A 25,398-nucleotide genomic window follows, 5' to 3' on the forward strand; every position below is an offset into this window, starting at 1 on the left:
ATGCCGGAATTATGTGGCTGGGTCATGGTTTTCTTCATATTTTGTTTGTTTTAGCTGGGGCTCCCATCTCTTTTTGTTTCTGTCTGTCCTTTTGTGAGTTACTACATTCCCTTTATTGAAAGCTTGATGAATGGCAGCAGCGTTGTGTCATCCCATATTTCGAGCACCTTTGAGCCACAGATTCAGGGACCGTAGCAGCATGTGTAAAAATCACTGCACATTTAAATATTAACATTTTCTTACATACATTAAGTGTATTATTAAGATGAGGAATTGTTATGTACATTTCAGATCAGAGCTGCTTCAATTGCTTATTCTTAATTCTTGCTTTTCGGTGTGAATATTTACTAGGATCATACAAACCACACAGAGGACCTTGCTTATCACTCTCACACCCAACCGAGACACATCTCTCAGCCTCCCACGGCTGTTTTCATCAATCAGAATTGCACTGACATTACATGGCACAAAGTCAAACAGTGTCCTCTCTCTGGATGAATTGGCAGGAGAAGCTGCTAGATTAGAGTGCATCTGAGGAATGCTAATTTTGCAGGAGTCTGGGTCTGGGGATGTCATGATTAAAGACTCAATTTCCCAGAGGTCAGTGTGGTGTGATCACATATTACCGCTAACTGATGGAGTGTCTCTCATGGTATGCCTGTCACAAGTGGCAGCATCAGCACCGGTGGAGGAGAGAGCAGGGTGTTTCTGTGGTGTTCAATATTCCTCTCACAGCTTGGAATTATATTCAGTCACAGATTTCTTAAGTAGCTGTGTTATTCTATCCATCTGCATATTTATTTATTTTTATTTATTTTGCCATAGTTTACCTAAAGTTCTAAAAGACGCTCTCTGCTTATCTCAGCATTGAAATACTGACTTTCAGCTTATCTTCTTATACCATGAAGCCCTGTCGTGCATTATCCCTACATGTGTCTCAGTGGAATGCATTTTAGAGCAGCAGGTTTTAATGCATTCATGCTGTGCATTGTTACTGAGTAATAGTGATGACACTAATGCAAACATATCGCGTTCGGACAAATTACAGACAGCTAGAAACAGAAATTTCAATTTCAGTATTTTAGTGTATTAAATACAAATGCTCCAAGCATATCTTCCTACAGCACCGACTGGGCAGCATGTGACTTTATTAGTTTCAGCTGGGTGCTGAGTCTGAAACTCACTTTATATGTAATCCATCATACTGACCATTTTCCTGCCCTTGTTTCTTGTCAGTTATTTTGCAATTATTATTTTGTAATACAGCTGAAAGCAGAAGCTATTTGCTTTCATTTAGTGGTGCAGTTTATGAAGCTTATGCATTCATGGTAAAAAGAAAACAGAGTGTCATGCTTATTTAACAAAAACTAAGTACAGCCTTAATGCTTCACTAGGAATTAAGGGGGTAATTATTAATTTAATGCAATATTGAGTTTTTTTTAAATGTTATTGTTATTGTCAATATTGCCAATTTGCAACACTCTTAAACAGATTCATATTTGAGTAAAGGACCACAGATATCTGACTGAAAAGAGCGTGTATTAAAGCAGACATACTGGCAGAATTTGATCTCATTCTCATGATAGGTTTTTGTAATTACTGTCCCATAAAACGTATTCCATAACTGCATTATTAAATATTTCACAAATATAAAACTCGTTAATGGGTTGAAAACAATGTGTTATCAATCTATTAAAGAAACAATTTCATTGAGGAGCACTACAACTGGAAATAAAACTGCATCTTATAAAACAATTATATGAGAGTCTAAATATGGATCTAAAGGCACCAGGTGATTAGCTTAACCTAGCAATGACAATTTTAGGTAAACCCCCCAAAACAACAAGAAGATAAATATAAAAATTAAATTGTAAGCTTTACAGAAGCTGGTAGTCTAATTCATCCTTGGAAAGAGCTTCTATATTGCCTATAAAACTAAATCCTCTTCATTTTTTTACTCAAGTACAAAAGTATTACTGGATTAATATACCAAAATAGCATTTTTAATGTGCCCATTGGTGATGTAGCATATTTTTAGTTGCATTGGTCCTCTTAAATTGTTTGAGGGAATTTAAAACAAATAATCTGATGTTGTCTTTTGTTTGAAATTTTAATTTGCAAAATTACAAGTCAGTAATAAACATATAATAACTATGGTGAAACTTGAACAAGTAAAAGAAAAAAAATACAATTTCAAAATGATAACACAGAAGTAAACAAGTCTATGCTGTTATCAATGTGTTCAGTTGCTCAACATCACTGGTTGAATATAAAACCAGCTTACAAGCCATTTTCCATTAAAAACTGTATTGCAATGGTCAGCTGTGGACTTTTTTCAGTTTTTCTGATGTATAAAAAGAATATTTGGCTGCTAAGAGTGAAGGTGTAGGCAATGAGACAAAGCCAGTATCAACAAGATTAAAAAACAGAGTAAATAAAAGAAAGACACTGATTGGCTAGCTTAAAATACCACCATACAAGATGTGTGAATCACATACAGTATTTGCCTCCTTACTGATTTCTTAGTTTTCTGCATATTTGTCACCATTAAATGTTTCAGATCATTAAAGAAATGTTATAATTAGACAAAGAAAAATCAAGTAAAGCAGTTTTTCAATGATGATTTAATTTAGGGGGAAAAAGGTTATCCAATCCTACCTGTCCCTGTGTGGAACTGCAATAACTGGCAATGTGTCTTTGGAGGCTTTACAAGCATGAACAGCCTGTTTAAGGTTAAAGTCTATTCTATTTATCTATTTGAATGTATTTAATAAGTCCTGTTGAATATCTTGTTTCAACAGACCTGGCCTGGGTGGGGTTCGTGATAATGAACTCAGTTGTACAAAAAAATGAGGTTAATCTCATTTAGGCCCAGTTGGGTTTGCATTGCCTTTTTTTTCTCTTTATAAATAAAATGATTTAAAAACTGAATTTTGTATTTACTCTGATTACACTGATTAGTCTGACCTTTGTCTAATAATAACATTTGTTTAAATTGGAAAAAAAAAACAAACTGTGACAAATAAGAAATCCGGGCAAATACTTTTTTACCTCTTAAAAGACTCCTTTCACAAAAATAAATACTGTAGAAGTAAACAGCTAAGTCAACCACTTCTTAGGTCTTTTCTACATACTTTATTATTTAAAGTATGGCATCAAGTCCTCACTTGACATTACAGCAGTAACAATGTTTCCCTGAGCGGTTAGCTGATCGGTGCTCCTGTTGTAACCAGCTTGTAATAGGCTCCCTTCAGGGCCATGAGCTGGTCGTGTGCTCCTTTCTCGATCACAATGCCTCTGGACATGACGGCAATGATGTCAGAGTTCTGGATGGTAGAGAGGCGATGGGCAATGACGATGCAGGTCCGTCCCTGTCTGGCTTTGTCCAGGGCTTCTTGCACAGTCTGTCACGGGACACATGAATTAGTGCTCACAAAGACACACACACATACATAGTCAGGAGCCATGATCAATTCTCTCACGTAGCAGACACACAAGCCTCACAATTATAGCAATTTCACAATCATGGGCTGATTACTATCATTAGAATGTTCCAGAGGCTCAGTACACTGCAGAGGCCTCTGCTCCTCAGCGTGGTTCAGCTATTGGAGCTGTAAAAGCTACAGCACAGACCAAACTGACTGTATTCATCTTAAAAAGGCTGTACTGGAGGGTTGGTATGAACTGTAAGCTGTTGGTGATAATAATAGGGATGATGAATGGTAGTGATGTTAATGATAATAATAATTAAGTGCCTGCTCTCTTTGCTCTGTGTGCCCGGAGAATATCAAGCAGCTGCACTACGCTGTGATGTTGAGTTTGTGGACTCAGCAAATGGAAGCTGTTCAGAGTTCAGCGAAGCATACCTTCTCGCTCTCGGTGTCCAGGGCGGAGGTAGCCTCGTCAAGGAGCAGGATCTTAGGGTCACGTATGATTGCCCTGGCGATGGCAATGCGCTGCTTCTGGCCACGAGATAACTGAGACCCCTGAGAGCCCACGTTGGTGTCGTATTTCTGAAGCACGGGGAGAGAACAAAATTTGTGTCTATAGGCAATTTTTCAATACAGTACTTAAAAAATAAGTAGACACTGAAAACGACATAAACAAACAATGAGAGTAAGCAGAAAACATCAGTAGTTAGTGATGCTTTTTTTTAAATTCTCCAAACATAGCTCAGCTGTTATGTCATGTACGTAACACTTGATTGCAAACTTTCATCTTCCATAAAAATGATTTTTGTGCAATCGCAGAAACAGCTACTGCTGATAACACAATATGAGCTCTTTCCAAGAGTTCTATTAGTGAAAGATCCCCGAACCCAGAGTGCTATTAAAGCTGAGTGTATATGGAACTCAGCCAGGAAGCCACATTTTCCATTTCAACAACTAACAAAAACACTGATGAGTAGTCAGGCTTTTGTAGCATTGTAGCCACCATTTCTACCTGTACCTGTTTCAATAGTGTGTCTTCATTAAAACTGGGATTTGTGAGGGTGTGTGGGCATTTAGCAAAGCAATTGTCATTGTTAACTTGAAGTTGTGTCAGTTACGTCCAGAAACGTAAAGGACATTGGCATCACATTGGAACATCCCAGACTTGACTATTAACAGCTTCCTGTTAAATTGAGAGTGGAACTTACAATACTTCTCCTCACATACAAAATCTTGAGTAATCAGGCTCCATAGTACCTTATTATCCTTACAGAGCACTTTCATTCCTTTCATGCCTCTCTACTGTGGGACCAGCTCCCAGTCTGGATTTGGAAGACAGGCACTACTTTTAAGATTAGGCTACTGTAGTTCGGGCTGGATCAGGTAACTCTGAACCATCCCTTAGTCATCGTGCAATGACCTTAGACTGCCGGGGGGCTTTCCTCATCTCTTTTCACTCTCTGTGTGTCTATACGCTACTTTATTAAATTATTGGCAATTATAGTTTGCTTTTTGCCCCGTATCTCTGTGCTCTCTTCTCTTTAACATCAACCTCAAGCAGTCATGGTGGATGGCCACATCGCCCTGAACCTGGTTCCGCTGGAGGGTTTTTCACTCCACTGTCTCCAAGTGCTTGCTCACAGGGAGTCATTTGATTTTTGGGATTCTTTCTAATATTATTTACCTTATAATATAAATGACACGACTATTGTTGTGAATTGGCACTATATAAATAAAGCTGAATTGAACTGTGATTTACATATTTGCTTAAGAAATGAAAGATTGTTGGTTCAGTTCAAGCTGGAAGGGCGTCTGTTATAAACATCCAAAATCAAAGTTGATGTTATCAAATGTGTTGACTATCTGTAACAAGGGAGCAGCTGCATGTTGGATTTTTAATACGAATTGTTTACTTTACTGTTGTTGGTAAATCCCACAAAATACCCAAAGAGTCCTTAATCGCCAGAAACAATGAAGTTAGGTGGCTGTGTTCATAATGTCTGGGGGTTTTTTTTCATGTTGCCTTATAATAAAACATCTCCCTCTGCTGGTCCTGCAGCTTAATGCAACTTACTGCAACTTTTGCATGCATGTCCATTTCACATGGTGTGCTGACGTGTCTATTACTCACTTTGCCTTGATACGGGTTGGATTCTGAGCTCATGAACAACTGTTTGTTTTCAGAGATAAGGTGGTCCACACAGGACAGTCACTACAAACATATGATTTATACCTGTCTCTGTTTGCCTTTCTATAAAAGTCAGCAATTAATGGTGAAGCTTCTTCGTCTAGTCTTGGAAGAATGGGGTATAAATGACACATTAATGGCTTACAGAATAAATTATTGAACCTAAGCCTTATAATGTGAAAACTAATGGATTTTACAAAGAACTTTGACATTTGGCATCTAAAGAGTAGGCAAAAGTTAGGGATGCATAATGGTAAAATTCAGGGCTGAGAAGGTATTTAAAACGATCATTTAGATAAGTAATAGCTGATGACTGACTGACTGTAATCAAACCCAAGCTGCCCATTGTTCATCTCTACTAAAAGCACAAGTGAATGTCCATATTAATGTGGACTAATCACATTTCAACATGCCTAATCAACATGTTAGAACAAGTATTATAATGAAGAAGAAAATAGGAGGACACTGCAACCTGTGCACTTGATCGTCACTCAGTGCATAGAGTCCTTTTTCCCTGTTGTTTACCTTTCCTGATTGACTACATGTTGCCAGCCTGTTTACTGCTCAAACAGTAAACTTTATTTAATTTTGTCTCTTTTTGAATCCCAGCCACAAGCATCATATACAAACTATTTATCGTACCTCAGGAAGGGCCATGACAAAGTCATGAAGCTGGGCCTTCTTTGCGGCAGAGATGACCTCATTCATGCTGATTTCTCGCAAGTTGTCGCCATACTTAATGTTCTCTGCGATGCTGCAGTCAAACAGGATGGGCTCCTGGGACACGATGCCAATCTTGGAACGCAGGAAAGACACGTTGACGCGAGTGGTGTCATGGCCATCAATCAGCTGCAGGAAGTAATTGATTTTTCCATTAGTACAAAGCAATGTAAGAATCAAAAGACTAGAAATACAATCCAGTTAATGAGCCATCAGACTACTATCTGGACTGTAATTTCTCTCATAACTATGCAGAGGTGATCGTGTCCTTTTTAAATCTCAGACAGAGAATCAGGACTATGTGTTTCCAAACCACTTCCAGCTCAATTAGGGCCATTTGAATCCTGGCATGAATATCTTCCTGGCATAAAATCAAAATGATCATCCTGGGTAGAGTGCTCCATTTTATAAAATACAGCACAGAGTCAGCAAGAATGTCTGACTGAAAGATGAAGTGACATGAAATACTTCCACCACCGTGCTCACTGAATGTCCAGCAATTATTCTTTGACTGAGACAAATTACACGTTTCACTTTCATAGTGACATCAAAGTATAAATGAGCCTCATGAGAAAAAAAGATGAAAGCAGAGACTATACACACAGTGTGACTCATTCATTCCAAAATGAGATATCTGACATTTCCAAAAAGGTCAGCAACTGCTGTGACAGTATAATATTGGCAGTTTTAAGTCAGAACTCTCCATTTTGTGCAGAGTCAGATTTTTTTTTAAGGCTACAGTACACGTTTTTTTTAATCTTGTATTGAACATACAGTTATTTTCAAATGAAGAGCAGTACTTGTACGCATGAAAAACTGAATTTCAATTTCAATTCAATTCAATTGTTCCATTTTGTAGATTGTTGGTTACTTTAATTAGATAAAGTTACACTTTAAAACTTAAGTACATGGTTTTATATCAAATGAAAATTTAAAAAGTAACTTGTAACAGCACATATTTTTTAAGTTAAAGTAGCATAGAGTGGACTAGTGTCACTTTTTAAAGGATTGCTACTCTACAATGAAACTACATATGGTAATAATTCATCAAAAAGAAAGAGTTGTGGTAAAATGCAAAGCAAAACAACAAAAAGAAAAATGCTGCAAAAACACTGTAATACTGTAACCTTTACAACAGAAAGTCAAATGAAAATTCTATACTTTAGCATATGGTTTATTATACTTTAGTAAATAATTTTCTGCATCCTTAAAAAGACAGGAACTAATTCAGTTCATGAAAAAGAAGCAGGTAAAGCAGACTTTCACTAAAGGTAGCTAGCTTAGCAGATCTCAGTAGATGCAAATTTTAAGAGAATTTCTACCTTAGTGCTTTCTATCTACTGTATCTTTCACTAGCATTTGTCTGCCGCAAACATTTACACTTCGATGAACGCATCAGAGAGCAACTTGGGGTTCAGTATCTTGCCCAGTCAAGCAGACTGGAGCAGCCAGGTATCAAACCACCATCCTTCCAATTAGTAGATGACCTACTCTACATGCTGAGCTACAGCCACCTCAATAATAAAATAAAAGCTCTAAGATACTATTGGTATCTCCATTTTTTACAATATGAGCCATTCATAACATACTCATTTGGTTTACATATTGAGCCTGTTGCGTATTAAGCCTGTTGTATTTTGTCTCTCTTACCACTTTGCCGTGGTTGGGATCATAAAACCTCTCCAGCAGCTGTACACTAGTGCTCTTCCCACAGCCACTGCTGCCCACAAAGGCCAGTGTCTGGCCAGGTTTCACTGAAACATTCAGCCCATTCAGGACTTGGATGTCTGGCCTAGAGGGGTAGGTGAACTTGCAGTCAATGAAGTCAATGTTCCCTTGGAAGTTATCCTGAAAACAAAGCAGAGTGAGGGTCAGAGAGGATAAAAACACATAAATAAAAAAGACATTCACCCACATTTCTTACACCTTCAAAGTGCATGGTACTTCACACATAACTTATGCACCACCTTACCCATTTTTCTCCCTTGTCATTGTAGACACTGATCTGAGGCACGCGGTCTAGTAGCTGGAAAAAACGTGCTGCTGAGATCTTGGCTTTGGCATAGTCAGGTGTGTAAGAGGAGGCTCTGCCGAGGGCTGTGCCACTGGTGACAATGGCTGAAATTACCCTGTAAGAGATAACAAAAGCACAAATAGACCCCAGCAACAATGAAAGCCCACTGTACTGCACCATGATTTGGGAACGTGGAAATACCACCTACACACATATGCACACGATACACATTGGTCAAGTGTGGTCAGACTTTTTCACTCATCGTGGGCAGTAACATTATGGTAACTTTGGACTTAAATTAACCCTTTGAATTGTTCTTCCTCCAAGATGCATTTTTCATGACTTTAACGAAACAATCTTTTTTGCTGTTTTTTTTAACAACTCAATTGTTGTTCACAATTATATACAAGTTTGAAATTATACATACAGGCTCAAATGTATACTTACACTCCCACTAATTGTAGGCTAAATGTACATTAGCAAGTTTCACTTTGACCAAATGCTTTTGGGAGCCATCAACAAGTTTATGCACAATTTACAAGAAGAAAAATCTACAAAGTTGTCTCGAGTATGTGTTTTGGGGGACCTTTAAAAAAAGATGTCCTTATTACAAATAATTTTTAACCCTTTACTGAAGTTATCTTTTTAGGATGATGCAGACTAGTATTAGACATATACATCATATACATTGACTTGACTCTCACCTGAACACCAAACTGAAATGGAGCCCCTCCTTTTGCACCAAATAACCTCCAAACCTGTAGGAGCCTGAGTTTGTCAAGAAAATTATGCACTGGGAAAAACCATAGCAAGCTCCATATACATTCGCCTTCTTCAGGGCTGCTTGATATGGCGCGTCCAGCTGGGCCTCATACATCTCCACAAAGGTCTTCTCCTTCCCCAAGCCAGCGATGGTGCGAATGTTGTTCAGAGCTTCACCAGAAATCTGGGCATAAAGGACTAGAGTAAAGTCTAAAGCAAGCCTAGTTGTTGTGTGCTTTAATGTGCAAAGGAGAAAAGGATGTAGATAACGTAGCTGCTCTTTCTTATCTATGTCCTGTTTTTTGCAGCTACAGTTATCTAGTTTCCGCCCTTAGGTATTATTAAATTTACATCTAATCCACTTTACTTAAATGGGTTGGGCTTACTGCATTAGGATAATTCACATAGCATAAAGAAAGTTTGTAGTCCACTTTTTACTGTGAACTTTTCAGCCCACTGTATTCTCCTAAAATTTTATCAGTAGCATCCTGACTGCATTTTGAACATGGCTGGCCCCTACACCATTGGAGCCTGATAGTATTAACTGAATACTTCACTCCCCAAATTACAGGAACAAAAAAATTATTGAATTGAACCCTGGACCCCGATAAATGTTCAGCTGCAGGTTTTTGCAGGGATGAAACCTGCAGCCTAAAACTGTAGTTCAGGACTGTAATGATGCATTTTACTTGTCATTCTATATCTGAATAATGCACTTGTACTATTTTCAGACTGGAGGATGACGTAAACTGATATGAAATGCAAGTAAAATAGGAATCATATCTGACCTGTCCAGCCGCTTCCATGGCCTCCTTGTCCTGTTTGGCGAAACCTGTGAGCATTGAAGCCTGGAAGCCACTTGACAGAGCAATGAACGGCAGAAAGCAAAGGATCAGCAGTGTGAGCTTCCAGCTGAAGTAGAAGGAAATGATAAGTGCAACGCCAATGTTTGCCAGAGAGTTGACGATCATGCCGATCTGTGAGCCCGTAGCCTTGGAGGAAGAGAGCAATGATGTCACTTGACTCAGACTTCTGGTGATTGTCCACATGGACTGAACAAAATTTTAATACATATAAGATTCTATAAACAACAAACAAGCTATTACACAATTATTTCAGTTGTTTATTCTCAAACTTGCTAGAATTAAGAAACATGTGCAATTTAGGCTAAAATTGTGATTTAAAAAGAAAAGACATAAACTACATAAATGATAGAAATTACATTCTAAGCTGAATATGACCTTTTAGAATTTATTGAAACGTGTAAAAAGAAACAGAAAGCTCAGCAGCTTAAGCAAGAGTTCCAGTGATACCAGTGATATCAAGGAATAGCTAGCTGATAGCCCAGGTTAGGCTAAACTAAAGCTAAAACTATAAATAATCTTATCAGAAACAATGTGTGACATCACAGCATATCCATTTTTTATACTGTGTTTAGTTTCAGCATCCAAGTAGCTGATTTAATTATAAGCATAACTTTATAGCCCAATATACATGAAGATGTACTTTATTTTTTTGTTTTGTTTTTTTCATTAAAGCTATAACTCACTCCTTGCACTTGTGAGGCATCAGTGGCCAGACGTGTGGTCAGAGCTCCTGGACTGTTCCTGTGATCATCAAACCATCCAACCTCTTGGCCCAGCATGGCTTGGAAGCCAAGCCGACGTAACCTGCGGGTCAGCAGTTCTCCAGACTTAGAGAAGGCGTAACCCTGGAGACACACGCACACCCAAAATATTAAATCCAAAACACTTCCACAGTGATTTCATACCGAATGTGATCTACTGAATGAGTAACCTAAAAAAAAAAAGGTTTCCCACTCATAAATTGAGTATAAAGCCTTTGCTTTGCAGGATGTAAGGAAATGTTTTCCTTCAGCAGAAGGCATTTATTTACCAAAATAAACAGGTCTCTTATGACCTTCCTTCAACCTTGACCACCAGCAGGTGTTAAGGCTGCAAAGAAGCACTAAAGAAATCAGTATTGCAAGTGAACTACTCTACCTGCAGCAACTGGGTGAAGAAAGAGACAATGCCAACCACAACAAAGAACAGGCAGATGCTGTTGATCTCCTTCCTCTGAGCCACAGGATCTTGTACTGAGAAAGTCTAAAACACATATAGGCATTTAAAAAGTGCTTTCAAATAAATGAAGAATTTCATTGACTTATTTGATTTTATTTTATTTCAGCTCACAGTGTCACTGTACTTAAAAGAATCTGATGATGGTTTAACAGGACCTCAAGGGTGGGATAGCACGAAACATTTACACTGGAAAATATTTAGTGGGTATTAAAATTCATTTTAATAAGTCAGCAAACTAACGGCAAACCAAACTGACAGGGCTAGAGTTTTTAAAACTGTCATGTGATTAAACTCAGAGTCATAGAATAAAGGGCTGTTTGAATATTGGGGTTTGAGTGATTAGTAAGACTAGGAAAATGCTATATAAAAGCCATTCCATTATACTAGCCAGCTAACATATCATTTACACAGATAATGTATTGGTCACTGCTGCTAATTAGAAGGAAATTTGCAAAATGAATATCACAGTTCACTGTCAAACTAAACCAGTCGTTTGTCAAAGTCTTCTGATTTGAAGTAAGAGCTTGAGTCTCATGTACAGTTTTACATGACTTTATAGCCATATTTCATGTGCATATGTCAGTGTCATAAAAAAGATAAGAGACACACAAATCTAAAAGTGCTTAACACACTAACTCACACATGTCCAGCTGTCATTTACAGCTGGACATGTGTGGATATGTGTGAGTTAGTGTAAACTCTGGGCTGTAATTGGTCCAGCCCAGAGTCGATCATGACCAACTGGCCAATCCACCACCGTTCATTTATACCGTTAAAAAAGGACAAGAAATAAAACCCCATCGGCCCATAAAAACGAAAAATCACGAGCAGCACCAGGCAAATGCCCGGTATGCCCAATGGCCGGTCTAGCCCTGCCCCGAATAAACAGTGGTTTCCTGGGGACTTCTGGGTATTTTACAGGAAAAGAGAAACACATTATATAGGAAGGAATTTTAACTATATTATAGGATTTTAAAAAAAAAGGGCAACTGAATAATTAAAAAAAATTATCATTCACATCAACATAATGAATATTAAATAACAATTTTTAAAAATTGTTATTTAACAATTAAAATTTTAAAAAAATGTTGTTTATTCTATTGTACCTAACGTTAATTATTTGTGTGTAAATATAATTACATTGGGTTTTTTTTAATGCACTGAAGTCTATGCACTTAGTTGTTTCGTGCATGGGAGCATACATTCCTTTCCAGCAGCACTAGTGCACCTCCAAACCATAAGAGATGAAGAACACAGTTTGGCAATAATAGATTTAACTGAATTACATCTAACTGCTAGCTTGGTGATTGTGCAACCATTTTGCCACTTCTGTTCTGTTCTTCCTGTGGAAAATGTCAGTACTAGAAATTCACAATATTGTTGAGTGAATTATATGAGGTTGACATAAATGCTTTCCTGACATAAACTGTATGCTGAACAATATGAAGGGAACACTGCATTTTCAGCTTCTGGTGCGACTATATGTTGACTGCTGCTTTTGCCCCTCGTTTGATTTGTACATCTGGTTTGGTCCAAAACTTAATGCCTACATTCTACAAGCTTTTAGATTCAGATTCAAAACATGAGACTTGAACCTCACCGCCAGGATTTGACTGAACAGCAGAGAGTAGACGGGGTTGACCCCTCCATTTATTGCAGCCCCAATGGATCCAAAAAGCATATATGGCCACTCAGGTGTGTTGTACTTTAGGATCCTGGCAGCTGAAGCAGGTTCCACAAGTTCATCGTCCTCTTCTAGGAATGCATTCTGAGCATAAATATATAAAGTTATATTACGCAGGAGCATTATAATAATATAATGTTTAAGCATGGATTAAAAAAAACGACAAATACAAACAAGTAGTTTTATACTCCACTGGTTTGTAACTTTTGTTGGCTGTTTGTTGGCAAACGTTTCATACATAAAAGAAACACAAACCCACTCACACCCACACATACACACCTTGTCGTTATCTGGTCGAGATATAGAAATGTCTCCAGTTGGAACGGAGGCTTCTGGGATCAGGTTTGACAACTGGGACCTGGACCGCCTGCGGATGGAGGCTCTGCAAAGAATTAATCAGTTAATTACAGAAAAAAAAGAGTAATGCACATTATAGGTTACTGAATATTGTAGGTACTCGAGTTTGTGAGTGGTGCTGCTATTGTGGCACTGATTACTGGATGCTTGTATTGGGGTGACAGAGTACCTCTAGCCTCCTCTACTGTCGTACCTGTTGTATAGTGGCTCTGGATGATAGTGTCAGCTAAATGTTCCAAATGTCAGATTAAATGCAAAAGGGTGATTAAGAAAATTGCACTGACAAAAGTCAATTTCAGCTACAAAATGACTACTGTAATAATCCTATTTAGATGCACAGTCAGGCCCAAGAAAATGGATAAAAACTCAACCAAGAAAATGAGCAAATGTGATGAAGAGAAGGAGTGATTGGGCACGAGTTTGTGTAATACCTCAAACTGTCACGGTAACTGCCTGCTCTAGATAGCTTTAGTCTCTCGGGCTCGTCTTCATGGTCGGCCACTAAGAAATAAGAAAATCAATAGAAGGAGATGGTCACATTCACTAGATTCTTGTAATATCTACATGCATAAGTCTTTCAAAACATTTAGATTGAAGCAGAGTGGATTTCGTCATTCCCAAAGGGCTGGACCTACTTTGCCGAGCCTTTTCATTCAGAGCCTTGTCTCCTTGGCTCTGCAGGGTGACAAGAGTGAAGTAGACACCCTTCCTCTCCAGAAGTTCATTGTGTTTTCCCCTCTCTACGGCCTGGCCGTGCTCAAAGCCCACAATCACATCAGCGTTCTTTATGGTGGACAGACGATGAGCAATAGAGATAGTTGTGCGGCCCATTCGTACCTGTGAGGAAGTTTAAAATACTTAAATACTTACTTATATTTGATCATTTCTTCTTCATTCCCAAAACAGAGGCTGAAAATTTTAGTTTTGTCAGTATTTGGCCCTTGTAGTGACGGTGGCAGCCATTTTTTTAAGAAGTCTTACAAATTTTGAACCTTTCGTCATTAAATATCTAATTTAGTCGTAGATGAGCCAGACATACTTTATCCAAAGCTGCTTGAACTACAGCTTCACTCTCGTTATCAAGAGCTGAGGTAGCCATGTCCAGCAGCAGGATACGAGGGTTCCTGACCAGCGCTCGTGCTATAGCAATCCTCTGTTTCTGCCCGCCGCTCATCTGGCCTCCACCCTCCCCGACCAAGGTGTCAAATTTCTATCAAGAAAGGAAAAAAGTTGTCAGCCAGTGCTTAAACGTTGTGATCACCTATAAAGCTTAAAAGCCTATTGCTCATCTGCACCTGTGGCAGGTCCATGATGAAGTTGTACGCGTTGGCCTCCTTTGCAGCAGTGATGATGTCCTTGTCAGAGACACCAGGGCGACCGTAGCGTATGTTCTCTGCAATGGTCGTGGCAAACAGCACAGGCTCCTGCTCCACTATACCGATCAGAGAACGCAGCCACTGGATGTTCAGCCCTCTGATGTCATGACCATCCAGGGTCACCTGAGATGGAGGCCACAGAGAGCAGGTGCTTGTGCTAAAATTGATGGATGATGCTATTACAGCACTTTGCTGCTATAATGCATTTCCTTGTTTCTTTCTGTCTTTGCAACAATCCTAGTTTCAAATCATAGGGTTGTTAGTCTTATGGATGCCCTTCATCGGGCAATAACAGGCTATTTTCTACTCAAGAAGCTTAAAGAAATAAGACAGTGTGGGGTGTATGGGCCTGTAATTCCAGTAAAAGTGAAAAATGAGGCTGTTAGGATCCATTTGCTGAATAATGAAACGGATTATCGTGTACTTCCATCAGCTTTAGGGGATGGTTATTTTAAAAATAGCTAGAATAAAGCTTCAAAGGATGGAGGTGTGTATCCAGGTAATCATCACACTCTGATGAAAGAGTCTGATGAATGATGAACGTGACAATTTGGAGCTTCACACCTACCATCCCCTCTTTAGGGTCATAAAAACGCTGGATGAGTTGAATGGCGGTGCTCTTCCCAGCTCCGCTTGACCCCACAAAGGCTGTGGTCTCCCCCGACTTCACTACAACATTGAGCTGGTCCAGGATCTTAGCAAAGACAGGACACTTTGTGACAAGATCCTGAAACCAGAACCATCTCAACTATGCATATGTGTGTAGATGTCTGTAAGTACCTTTACTTCAGGTCTGGATGGGTAGTGGAAGGTGACATTGTGAAATTCAATGTCCCCTTTGACCCTGTCGAGCTTATATCCAGCTTCAGATAAGCAGTCAATCTCTGGCTCCTGGTATCATTTTAAAAGGTGCAATGTTAAAAAAAGGTCAATGGTTTTCTGTGGAAAGGCTTAAAAGATATCAAGTCAAGTCTTCTCACTCTGTCTATAGTCTCAAAGATTATAGTCGCAGCTCCACGACCTGACGCAAAAGCCTCCAGACACGGAGAGGCTTGCCCCAAATTCATGGCTGCTATCAGAACCCCAAAGAACACCTGAAATAACATATAAAAGTCAGTATATTATACTCTTCAGTGTAACAAATCTGGATTTTATCAAGAGCGATGAAAGGTTATTTTAAAGTGCCACTTTGTTGTTTTATCTTGCACTAATAAACACGTATAAAGCAAAATAAATAGGGCAGAAAAGTCAAAAAGTTACAAATTTAGATAAGCAGGATTTACCCGTTATTATAGGCTGCAATTCATATTTTGGCATAATATATGTGATACCTGCAGCAGTGTTCCTGGTGTGTATTCTTTAGTGTCCACAACCAGTGAGGAGCCATACCAGAAGGCCAGACCATAACAAAGGAAGATAACCAGCCACATAAAGCCAGTGAAAAACCCCACAATCAAACCCTTTCTAATGCCCCAGCGCTGAGCGGAGACCAGGTTCCTGTCGTACCTTTAGAAGAAAAGAAGAGTTCATTTGAGCTACCCTTAGAAGTACAAAGAAAATAGTAAACATGCTGTACCTTTCTTGTATACCTCACCTTTGCACTTCCTTTTTCTCTCCTCCAAAAGCAGCCACAGTTCTGATAGAGGACAGGACCTCATCAGCTACAGACCCAGCTTTAGCATAGGCCTGCAGCTCCATCCCGGTTAGCTTAGACACAAACTAGTTACAACAAAGTGATGCCAAGTTAATGGAGAGGAGAAGTGAAGCTGAAATGTAAAGTTAAATCAAGTCTTGACAAGTCAAGAGAGGTTTGTTCAACAAAACAGGAGAAATGAATTTGACGATTTACCCCCTGAGGTCAAAGTAATCAACCCCAACAAGAATAGTCAAAAAGCTGTTTTGTCATAAAATCAAGCTGGAATCTTAATATCAAACAAGTCTCACCAGAGCCATAAGACCTGCTCCGACACCAATCAGCGGACTTGCTGCGATTATGACAAGTGTTAACTTCCATCCTTTGACAAAGCCAACGCAAAAACCACACACAAAGGTGGTGAAACGCTGCACAAATATGGAAACTTGATCCGCAATGGCATCATTGATCTTGTTTATGTCACTAGAATAGAGATATAACAATTGTAATACAGATAAACCATAGTAGTCCATATCATCACGTTCTACTCACTCTGACATGCGAGTGTTGAGCTCCCCGACAGAGGTGCAGTCGAACCAGCCGATCTCCATCCTCATCACTTTGCTGAAGTACAATTTCCTGATGAGCTGAATCTGCTTGGCAGCAGCAGTCACCCACAGGGAGATCTGTCAGTTGTTGAAGAGAGGTTATGTTCACTTTTGTTAATTAGCAAATATAAAAGCAAGCAGGGCAGCAGGGTGTCATCAGGACCTGCACTCTTCCTCCTGACCTTGTTTTTGATTTATAAAAAGACAAATTACACCTGTGGAACAGCTAAAGGGGCACTTAACACATGAAAGGGCACTCATTGCTTAAGAGGTAGGTTAACACTAAGCATTTGAAGTTATATGCACATTCCACATAGTCTTCTGATGCTCAGGAAGAGCATTGCTGAGAAAATAATCCAGATGGTTATTTTGCAATGTTGTGCAAAATTTCTTTTTATTTTTTACTAGCCAACAGAGTCATGTGATATTTCCTGAGCAGAAACCAAGGGCATATTTGGGATTTAAAAAGGACTGGAATATTTACATTTGCTCTCATTTGGTTGGTGTGTCAGAAGTGTTACCCTGTCAGCAGTGACATTTATGAAAAAATAAATAAATAAAGTAAGGAAATAAAGAAGGCATTAGTAGAACAGTGACTAATGATTTTCAAGCCATCTTATTTCTTAATTGCTGGAGGAAATCAAAGATGACCTGGAATCTTTTACTAGAAGAAGCTGCTCAAGTCCTGCACCAGACCTATTTGAAATCCTTCACTTTTTATCCTGTGCAGCTTTTCAAAAGGTAGAATGAGGCTTTTAGTAAACTCTCAATTTACCCAGGGTTTTTAGGTTCTATCATCACTTACAGCGATCTTCAGATTCAGTTTAGCCTGATCATGATAAATAACCTAGAAACCATAGACTGTTGCTCAAATTTCAGTGCTACGTAGCCTCCCAATACAACTTCTCTTTAGGTCATGCCATTTTTTATTTACTTTTCTTCCACGAATTCACATTTCCCTAGTATTGTTCCAAATGTCCTTTTGGCAGTGAGGTTAGACATCCCTCCACTAACACCTACACTTCTAAAACAGAAAATGCCACAAGTCCAGGTTGTTACTTGCGGTTAACTGGACATAAAATAGCAGTAATAGAATAGCCTCTTACTGTCATTGTACATGTACAATGAAAAAGCATAAGAATAAAGAAACAGCAGCACAGAGCAAGGAGAGATAGTGGAAAGCCACGTTAATAGATTAGACCTAGGCTCATCAGGTTTTCCTGATTGTGACTCTAGGGCAGGGGTGTCCAACTCCTGGCCTCAAGGGCTCTTGTCCTGCAGGTTTTGGATGTGTCCAGCACAGCTGATTTAAATGGCTAAATGACCTCCTCAACATGTCTTGAAGTTCTCCAGAGGCCTGGTAATGAATTAATCATTTGATTCAAGTGTGTTGACCCAGAGTGATATCTAAAACCTGCAGGACACCGGCCCTGGAGGCCTGGATTCCCCCCCCCCCCCCCCCCCTGCTTTGGAAGATTGCATTGTTCGCTTTCAACTTACATCTTCACTTCTTTGTGGTTAGAATTATCACAACCTGTGCTGCAAATTACAATCAATCATTACCTGTGTGTTGTGGTAAAAAAACTAAACAAAAAAAAAACTGGAAATGAAAAGAACAATACAAATAAATAACTACTGTGGCATTTATAAAAAAAAAAGTGTTTTACTCTTTTTCAGCTTTTTGTAAAATAGTAAAATACAGGGATCATAATTTAGCATTAAAAATATCAATTTCATTAAAAGAAAAATTTTTCGAGCTGATGATGGATGAGCTGATCTGAGTCACAGTGCAGTTGATGGGTGTTTTTAATGAGTAAAGGATGACTTATAACACAAGTTTGTTTATATTAAAATATTCCGTGACTAACCTGAAGGTATCCTAGCAAAAACACAGCTGCTCCAATCCCAGCGTAATAGAAGGCAAACATCATCATTTCATATTCAATGTCAAGAAGCCTGTAAGTTAAGTCACACATATTATTCAAAAGTCACAGTTCCGCTTTGCCACGTGCAAAGACATACTATAGGACTATAAAACACATAGAGATTACAATACAGAAGCCACAGCTTGAACTATATTTCGTTTTGACAAATGAAATATTGTATTTCTCACAACCCACTTACCCACATGTTCTGTTCTCCAGTGGTACGAACATCTCGAGAGTTGAATTGAGAAGGCCGATATCTGACTGGTTTATGGGCGCTGACAGGTTGTACGCTGCAGTGTAGTTCTTTTTCCACTGGATGGTGTTGTTCACGCACTCCTTGCGGTCGTCACTCAGTTCTTGTAGCTCAATGTCGTACTCGATGAAGGCATCAGTGAGCAGGCCGAACACCAGCAGCATGAGAGGCTGGGCTGAGCCATGCAGCAATGCGCACAAGCAACCCACCACCATCATCAGTATGTCTTTGCACGTGGCAAAGCGGAACTGGGCAGGTGCATCAACACAAAGCACACACTAGATTAGGTGGATCCAAATTGATAAAGGAGGGGACGTTGCAAACAGTGTAAGGCATTTTTACCAGCTCAAAGAAGCCGACTCTAATGGCTGGTTGCTCTTCATTTTTCTGAGCTCTATTTGACATAAAAGTCCAATGAGTTGATTATTTACTCAAATGTGACAAAGTATTCAGAGCCTGCTCCTTGCTACTTACTTTTCATCCTTCTTGGAATGTGTAATTGTTCTGCATGGAAAACAGGACAGTGAGTAATTAGACAAACAGATACTTGAGAAACACATTCATGCAGGGCATATAAGATAAGATAAGATAAGATAACCTTTATTAGTCCCACACGTGGGAAATTTGTTTTGTCACAGCAGGAAGTGGACAGTGCAAAAGTTATGACGCAAAAATTAGAATACAATAAGAATAAATACAGTACACAGCTGTACAGAATAGAATAAAATAATATACTATATACAGTAGAATAAAATAGAATAAAAATATACAATAAGATAAAAATAGAATACGAATGCTATATACAACTGAGTAAAAATACAACGATGCCAGAAAAGATTATTGCACTTAGTGTTATTGCACATGTGTGGATGTGTGTGTTTGTTCAGTTAAAGTCTTTGTTGTGGAGTCTGACAGCAGTGGGGAGGAAAGACCTGCGAAATCTCTCCGTCCCACACCGTGGGTGCCGCAGTCTCCCACTGAAGGAGCTGCTCAGTGCTGTCACAGTCTGCTGCATGGGGTGGGAGACGTTGTCCAACAGGGATGACAGCTTAGCCACCATTCTCCTGTCACTCACCACCTCCACTGGGTCCAGAGGGCATCCTAGAACAGAGCTGGCCCTTCGGATCACCCTGTTCAGTCTCTTCCTGTCCCCAGCAGGACATGGGGACAGGAATATGACGAATTCATGAGTCTAATGTATTTATCAAGAAATGAACAAGTCATATCTTTATACCTAATGGGTCATCAATTGATGATTGCTTATCAACTCTCTCTATATTTATTGTACAATCTACTGTACAATATAAAGCGCCTTGAGGCGACTGTTGTTGTGATTTGGTGCTGTATAAATAAAATTGAATTGAATTGAATATTTAAGCTTAACATTTAAAGTAAATTTGATATTAAATGATCTATTAAATATTCAGGAAGATCAAGACTTCATAAGAAGTGTCATTTAAGGAAAAATCAGATTAGATTATTATGTAAAACAGAGTACTTTTCTATCCTTTCAAACTTGTATTAACAAGGTTGCGATATACCAAACTATCAAGTGATTGAGTTGAATCTAAAGACAGTGATGTGTTGAGCAAAAAGAACAGAAACTACTGACACAGTCTTTTTAAAATGCATTAAATTATTAGTTGATCCAGAAAAAAATAATAAGACTGATAATGACATTTTACTTAGAAAATTCAGATATTCTAAAATTTCTCATGATCAATAAATAAAACATTAAACTTACATATATGAGCCAGTTGGTTCTGTAAGACAACAGATACATTATTTATATCTGTCATTGAAACTAATTTTTATAAAATGAAGTTTAACATAATTTTCATTGTTGATTATATCTCAGTTTTCTTAATAAGTTCTCTACATTAAAAAATAGCACGTTACCTTCATCTGAAACCTCATAGCTGTGGTTTTCCTGTCCTAGTTGTTTTATGCTTTGCAGTTTCACAGATCCTGTTGGCATGTTGAGTCATCTAGGAAAAGAAAAGGAAAACAAAATTGAAATCCCACTAGTACCAGAGTGCTTTTTTTGTTTGTTTTTTGCACAAAGAATATCTTACAAATCTGTTATCCTATTTATCCTTGATTGAGGTGTATCATAAATCCAAGTCAGATTAAATTGGCAGTCCAGTATCCTAACATGAAGCTGTTTAATCCCTGGTGATTGTCACAGCTTGCCACTTGCGAAGAAGTTGAAACACTGAATACCTTGGCAGCTCTTTGCGTGCTGTTATTGAACAGATTATGCATTTGTTGGAACAGGGGGTTGGATTGTTTTGTTAGAAGGTAAGTGACCTGAAACGGCCAGTGACCTGAAATGGTCAATGACCTTGCAAAAGCAAACCTTTTACTTGTAAAGGCCAACCACCGTTTATCCTAGTCTAATGTCAAGCTGAATATTAGAATCCATAGCTTTTTAAACTGTGTACAGCTGTAGTAGGTTATGGTTCTATCTCCATAAACTATCATAATCCTCTACCAATTATAATCATACTGTAATAAGTAGAAAATTATGGTAGGCCAATTTTAGCATTTTAATAAATGCAATACATATAAATACATATTAATGTGAGCCACCCCTCATTTCTTTATATGTTGCTTTCATGGAGCCAGACAACACTAAGAAAATGCTATGGGGCAGTTGTCGTATTTGAATATAAGAAACTTGTATATCCAACATGACTGTTGTGAGATTATTCTGTTATCATATGTTATCTTATATCTGTAGTTAAAGTAGTTGAATTATGTTAACTGCTGTAGGTCATATAATTTCCTTTAGTCTAGATTGTGTGCTGTGTATGTAGCTTAGTTTCCATTATATTTTTGGGTTAAAAGAATGTGACCATTTTTGGATTTGTTAGACAGGTGTGCATTACCCTGTACCCTTGATCTGCTGTGAATGTGTTACACTGTTTCTTGACATTTCATACTGCTGAATCATGAAGAGAATGTTGTGTGCAGAGGACCTTGTGCCGATAATAGAAGAGACAGACCACATTCCATACCCCCACCTTTACAGAGAGCAGAAAGACAGGGAGCCGAGGCCATAACTTAGGCGCCGTAACAGAGAAATAATGTGAATGTTTAGGCTTTTACGACTAGGTGGGGGGCCACTAAAGGCTATAAGAGCTTGAGTAACCCTCCACCAGTTTGAGATTTGTTGTGACCCTCTTCATGCATGTCTCCCCATCATGATGGCTTATGCTCATAAGTGTTGAATTGTATGGAAATAAAAGAATTGTTGATTGAGCATTTATACACCGAGTATTGTCCTTCCTTCAGCCCAAAGATTAAAAGAATTGGGAGATTTTAACACTGTCAAAGGAAAATTGTGTATATGTGATCAGCTACATGAAATGTATTCCTTTATTTATCACTAAGCAAATGTCTACGTGACTTTTGACATGAAACTCTTGTGTGATAAACAACTAACAGCTCCCTCTTTCTGTAAGAACATACAGATCTAGAAAAAGGGGAACCTCAGCTCAGAGTTCTTAGAATAACTCTGTTTTATTTGTACATACACACACACACACACACACACACACACAGAAAAGTATAAATAAAGCATGCAGACAGTGATGAGACGCAGGTCGTGCGTCCATGACTGCCCTTGCGAGTGAAAGACAACTGCAGTGTTTGTGTTTTCTAACTCAGGTGTCTCAAGCTGAAGAATTGCGGGGTGGTTCTTAGAAATCCCCTGATAAAAGGTTAAATCATCACGCAACCTCGAATGTTGCTGTCATCTTTCTGCTCCTGTAAAAGGAAACACACATAGATTCATCTGCACCTTTGTCAGGTGGGGGTTAACTTCGCACAGTCGTGTTACATCAGTAAAGTCTCGTCAGCTTTTGTCAGCTTTTACCAGTCAGACAGTTTTTTTTTCTCTTTCACTCATTTATTCATACATTCATTCTTTATTTCTTTGCTGATAGTGGAATCGATTGTCGCATTTTAATGTGGAGAAACTCACTTGTAACAATTTTCTCGACGACGTGTCGTACAGCGCTTTCTGTTCTAATCGTGCAGATCTGCTCAAACGACAGAGATTATCAAACAAAACTTTCAGTGCACTGTGAAAGTATCAAAATAAAAAGGCCTTGTTAAGTCATGACACAAGCTCCTCATCTCAGGAGGGTAAATCATACCATTAGCATGATTTATCATACCATCATACTAATCGGCAGGCTCAACTTCACAACAAAAGAAAAATCATCAGCTAGATTCACTCCAAACCAACCATCAGCTGCACAACACACAACACAAGCCTAATGTCTTATTAGCTATGAGTTTAATCCCCAGGTCTGTGCTCTTCACTCATTTAGGCCACAGATTTTATTCAGTTTTCCTTTTTCCCCGTCATGACATGTTGTCATGCACTTCACAAAAGAATTTTGTTCTGACGTATTCAGAGTTGTGTATCTAGGTACAGGATTCACTCGCACATCAAAACAGGAAACTCAGTGTTTTAGTCTCCACTCTAACAAACTCCAACACATCCCATTCACTTGTGCTAGAATTCAATCATAATCTAAGAACGATCAGCTAATTTGCATATCAGCTATTAACCCACTAAGATGACAGGACAACAGAAATGCATGTTGAAAATGTTATCACTAAAAGAGAATTTCCCTCATACAGTAAATTACTTGTGCTGCATCAATCAAGCAGGAAGCATCTCCCAATTTACTATATCACCGACTAAATTTATTGTCTGATCACTAGTTGGTCAAACCAGAATCTTTTTTCCCACAAAGTTAAACTGTTGTCCTGCAACCTAGAGAGTTAATTGTCAGCATTGGATAAATTCAGTATTTGATAACAAGTGTCTGCTAAATTGACACTATTTTAACACTGATGAGAGATAACAAGCTGATCTTCATTGCATGTGTGTTTGTGTCATTAGGCAGGTTTAATGCATATCTGTGGAGCTGCATCTCCAGCAGGACGTGTTCTTAAAGCTGCCTTTCCTACACATTTCTCTGCTATTATTTGATCATTTCTTAAGTAATGTGCTATGAGTCCACTGGTCTTTGCATCACACTAAGTGACTTGGAAAAGATGATAAACAGACTCACATGCTTAAGATGTTGTCTAATCTTCATGAGCTCTCTTGTGTTTGTGTTAGTAGGGTTAATGCATGTTCTGCTTGTGTGTGTGATTTTGTATATGTTTCTATTTTCGCAGTGTTTCAGACCCCTTCTCAATTTTCCAATTTAAACAGTCAGTTTTCTTTTCCCCTGGTTTGCTAACCCAAATTTTGATTTCCCACATTAAATAACAAAATTCCTATGTGTTCTCACCACTCCTCTCACTCTGTTGTCCTCTCACTCTGTTGTCCTCTCCCACTTCAACAGTCCAAAAGCAGGCAGTTCTCCTTCAGCTTCGTCCTGTGTTCCACTGTCTCTTCTTGCCATTTTACTCCAAAGGTGGCAAATGTCAAACTCCAACAGTCTCCTCAGTTCTCCTCCTGTTTGTCCACACCGCTGCTGCTTGCTGGGACTCTTTGCTCAGGACTTTGCTGCTGTCTCTTTATCTGCCATGTTATTGCTCTTTGGAGCTGCATTCCTTGTCTTCAGGGAGGAGTGAGAGCTGCTTGTGAGTTTGAGAGACACATGGTGCTGTAAATAAGTTAGCCAGGAACTTGACTTTCTTCCGACCGCTGCATGTGGAAAATTGATTCAGGTCTGCTTTTCACCTGAAAGTGACAAACTAAGACATGTTCATTATTATTATAACTGCTTAATCAACACATCTCTCTCTGTTTTTGAGCACAGTCCTTTCTTAAAAGCAGAAAATGAGATTGTAGTTGTTCTTGGCTGATCAACACAAAACCTTTTTCCTATGATTATTTTTCATCTACAATGTAAATTTTGTCTCTTTCTCACTCTTTTTTTTCTCTTTACAATAGCTGGTGACCTGCAGAACCACCACTCTCACAATTGGAGGCAATTACTTTTACACAGCGCACAAAAACACTGTGACGTCAGACACATTCACACTCACTTTTTCATCTGCATAAATAAATCATATGGCTGGTGATATGTGCCATGGTGATCCATAGGTATGATCACAAGTTTATTTATTTTTCAACCCAACAAAACAAATAAACAAAAACATGATGCTGATGCTATGAACACTCTACACACATGAGTCAAGATGCAGGAAAACTGCTCACGGAAACGCTGCACACTCCAGTTATCACAGTTATCATAGTTCTGTTTCCCTCTCTTTGAGGAGTTCTCAGCCAGCTCTCGATCTGATAATGTGTAGCTTGCTCATCAGCTCAGAAGAGACCACAACGCAACCTCACACAGTGGTTGCTTTGCCACACAGTGGCAAAGA

The 25,398-nt window shown here is 38.8% G+C and overlaps 1 protein-coding gene across 3 annotated transcripts in view; it reads right to left on the reverse strand.

Moving 5' to 3' along the window:
• Nucleotides 1-2,091: 2,091 nt before the first annotated feature.
• The window catches only part of LOC147302255 (bile salt export pump-like), a 40,242-nt gene continuing 16,935 nt past the window's right edge, over nt 2,092-25,398 (reverse strand). The window contains exons 1-29 of one of the 3 annotated variants that reach the window (XM_086281987.1): nt 24,357-24,642; nt 20,938-21,026; nt 20,783-20,801; nt 19,513-19,542; nt 19,381-19,432; nt 18,982-19,286; nt 18,726-18,813; nt 16,802-16,935; nt 16,561-16,732; nt 16,211-16,335; nt 15,948-16,122; nt 15,597-15,710; nt 15,397-15,507; nt 15,185-15,310; nt 14,536-14,739; nt 14,280-14,450; nt 13,876-14,077; nt 13,672-13,741; nt 13,163-13,265; nt 12,800-12,967; nt 11,119-11,223; nt 10,665-10,826; nt 9,904-10,107; nt 9,058-9,299; nt 8,312-8,468; nt 7,990-8,187; nt 6,262-6,468; nt 3,867-4,013; nt 2,092-3,404 (exon numbers count right to left, since the gene is read on the reverse strand). In XM_086281987.1, coding sequence (XP_086138113.1) covers nt 3,204-3,404; nt 3,867-4,013; nt 6,262-6,468; nt 7,990-8,187; nt 8,312-8,468; nt 9,058-9,299; nt 9,904-10,107; nt 10,665-10,826; nt 11,119-11,223; nt 12,800-12,967; nt 13,163-13,265; nt 13,672-13,741; nt 13,876-14,077; nt 14,280-14,450; nt 14,536-14,739; nt 15,185-15,310; nt 15,397-15,507; nt 15,597-15,710; nt 15,948-16,122; nt 16,211-16,335; nt 16,561-16,732; nt 16,802-16,935; nt 18,726-18,813; nt 18,982-19,286; nt 19,381-19,432; nt 19,513-19,542; nt 20,783-20,801; nt 20,938-21,016 — 4,071 coding nt within the window. In that variant the 5' untranslated portion in view covers nt 21,017-21,026; nt 24,357-24,642 and the 3' untranslated portion in view covers nt 2,092-3,203. Of the gene's footprint in view, nt 3,405-3,866; nt 4,014-6,261; nt 6,469-7,989; nt 8,188-8,311; nt 8,469-9,057; nt 9,300-9,903; nt 10,108-10,664; nt 10,827-11,118; nt 11,224-12,799; nt 12,968-13,162; nt 13,266-13,671; nt 13,742-13,875; nt 14,078-14,279; nt 14,451-14,535; nt 14,740-15,184; nt 15,311-15,396; nt 15,508-15,596; nt 15,711-15,947; nt 16,123-16,210; nt 16,336-16,560; nt 16,733-16,801; nt 16,936-18,725; nt 18,814-18,981; nt 19,287-19,380; nt 19,433-19,512; nt 19,543-20,782; nt 20,802-20,937; nt 21,027-21,113; nt 21,268-24,356; nt 24,643-25,398 lie in introns of those variants that run through there. The other 2 variants (XM_086281986.1, XM_086281988.1) reach the window with 2 other exon arrangements.

The sequence above is a fragment of the Aulonocara sp. 'chitande type north' Nkhata Bay genome, linkage group LG23, assembly GCF_057382095.1.
Source record: "Aulonocara sp. 'chitande type north' Nkhata Bay isolate Kocher_YH1m ecotype deep benthic linkage group LG23, A_spYH_male_GT1.1, whole genome shotgun sequence".
NCBI lineage: Eukaryota > Metazoa > Chordata > Actinopteri > Cichliformes > Cichlidae > Aulonocara > Aulonocara sp. 'chitande type north' Nkhata Bay.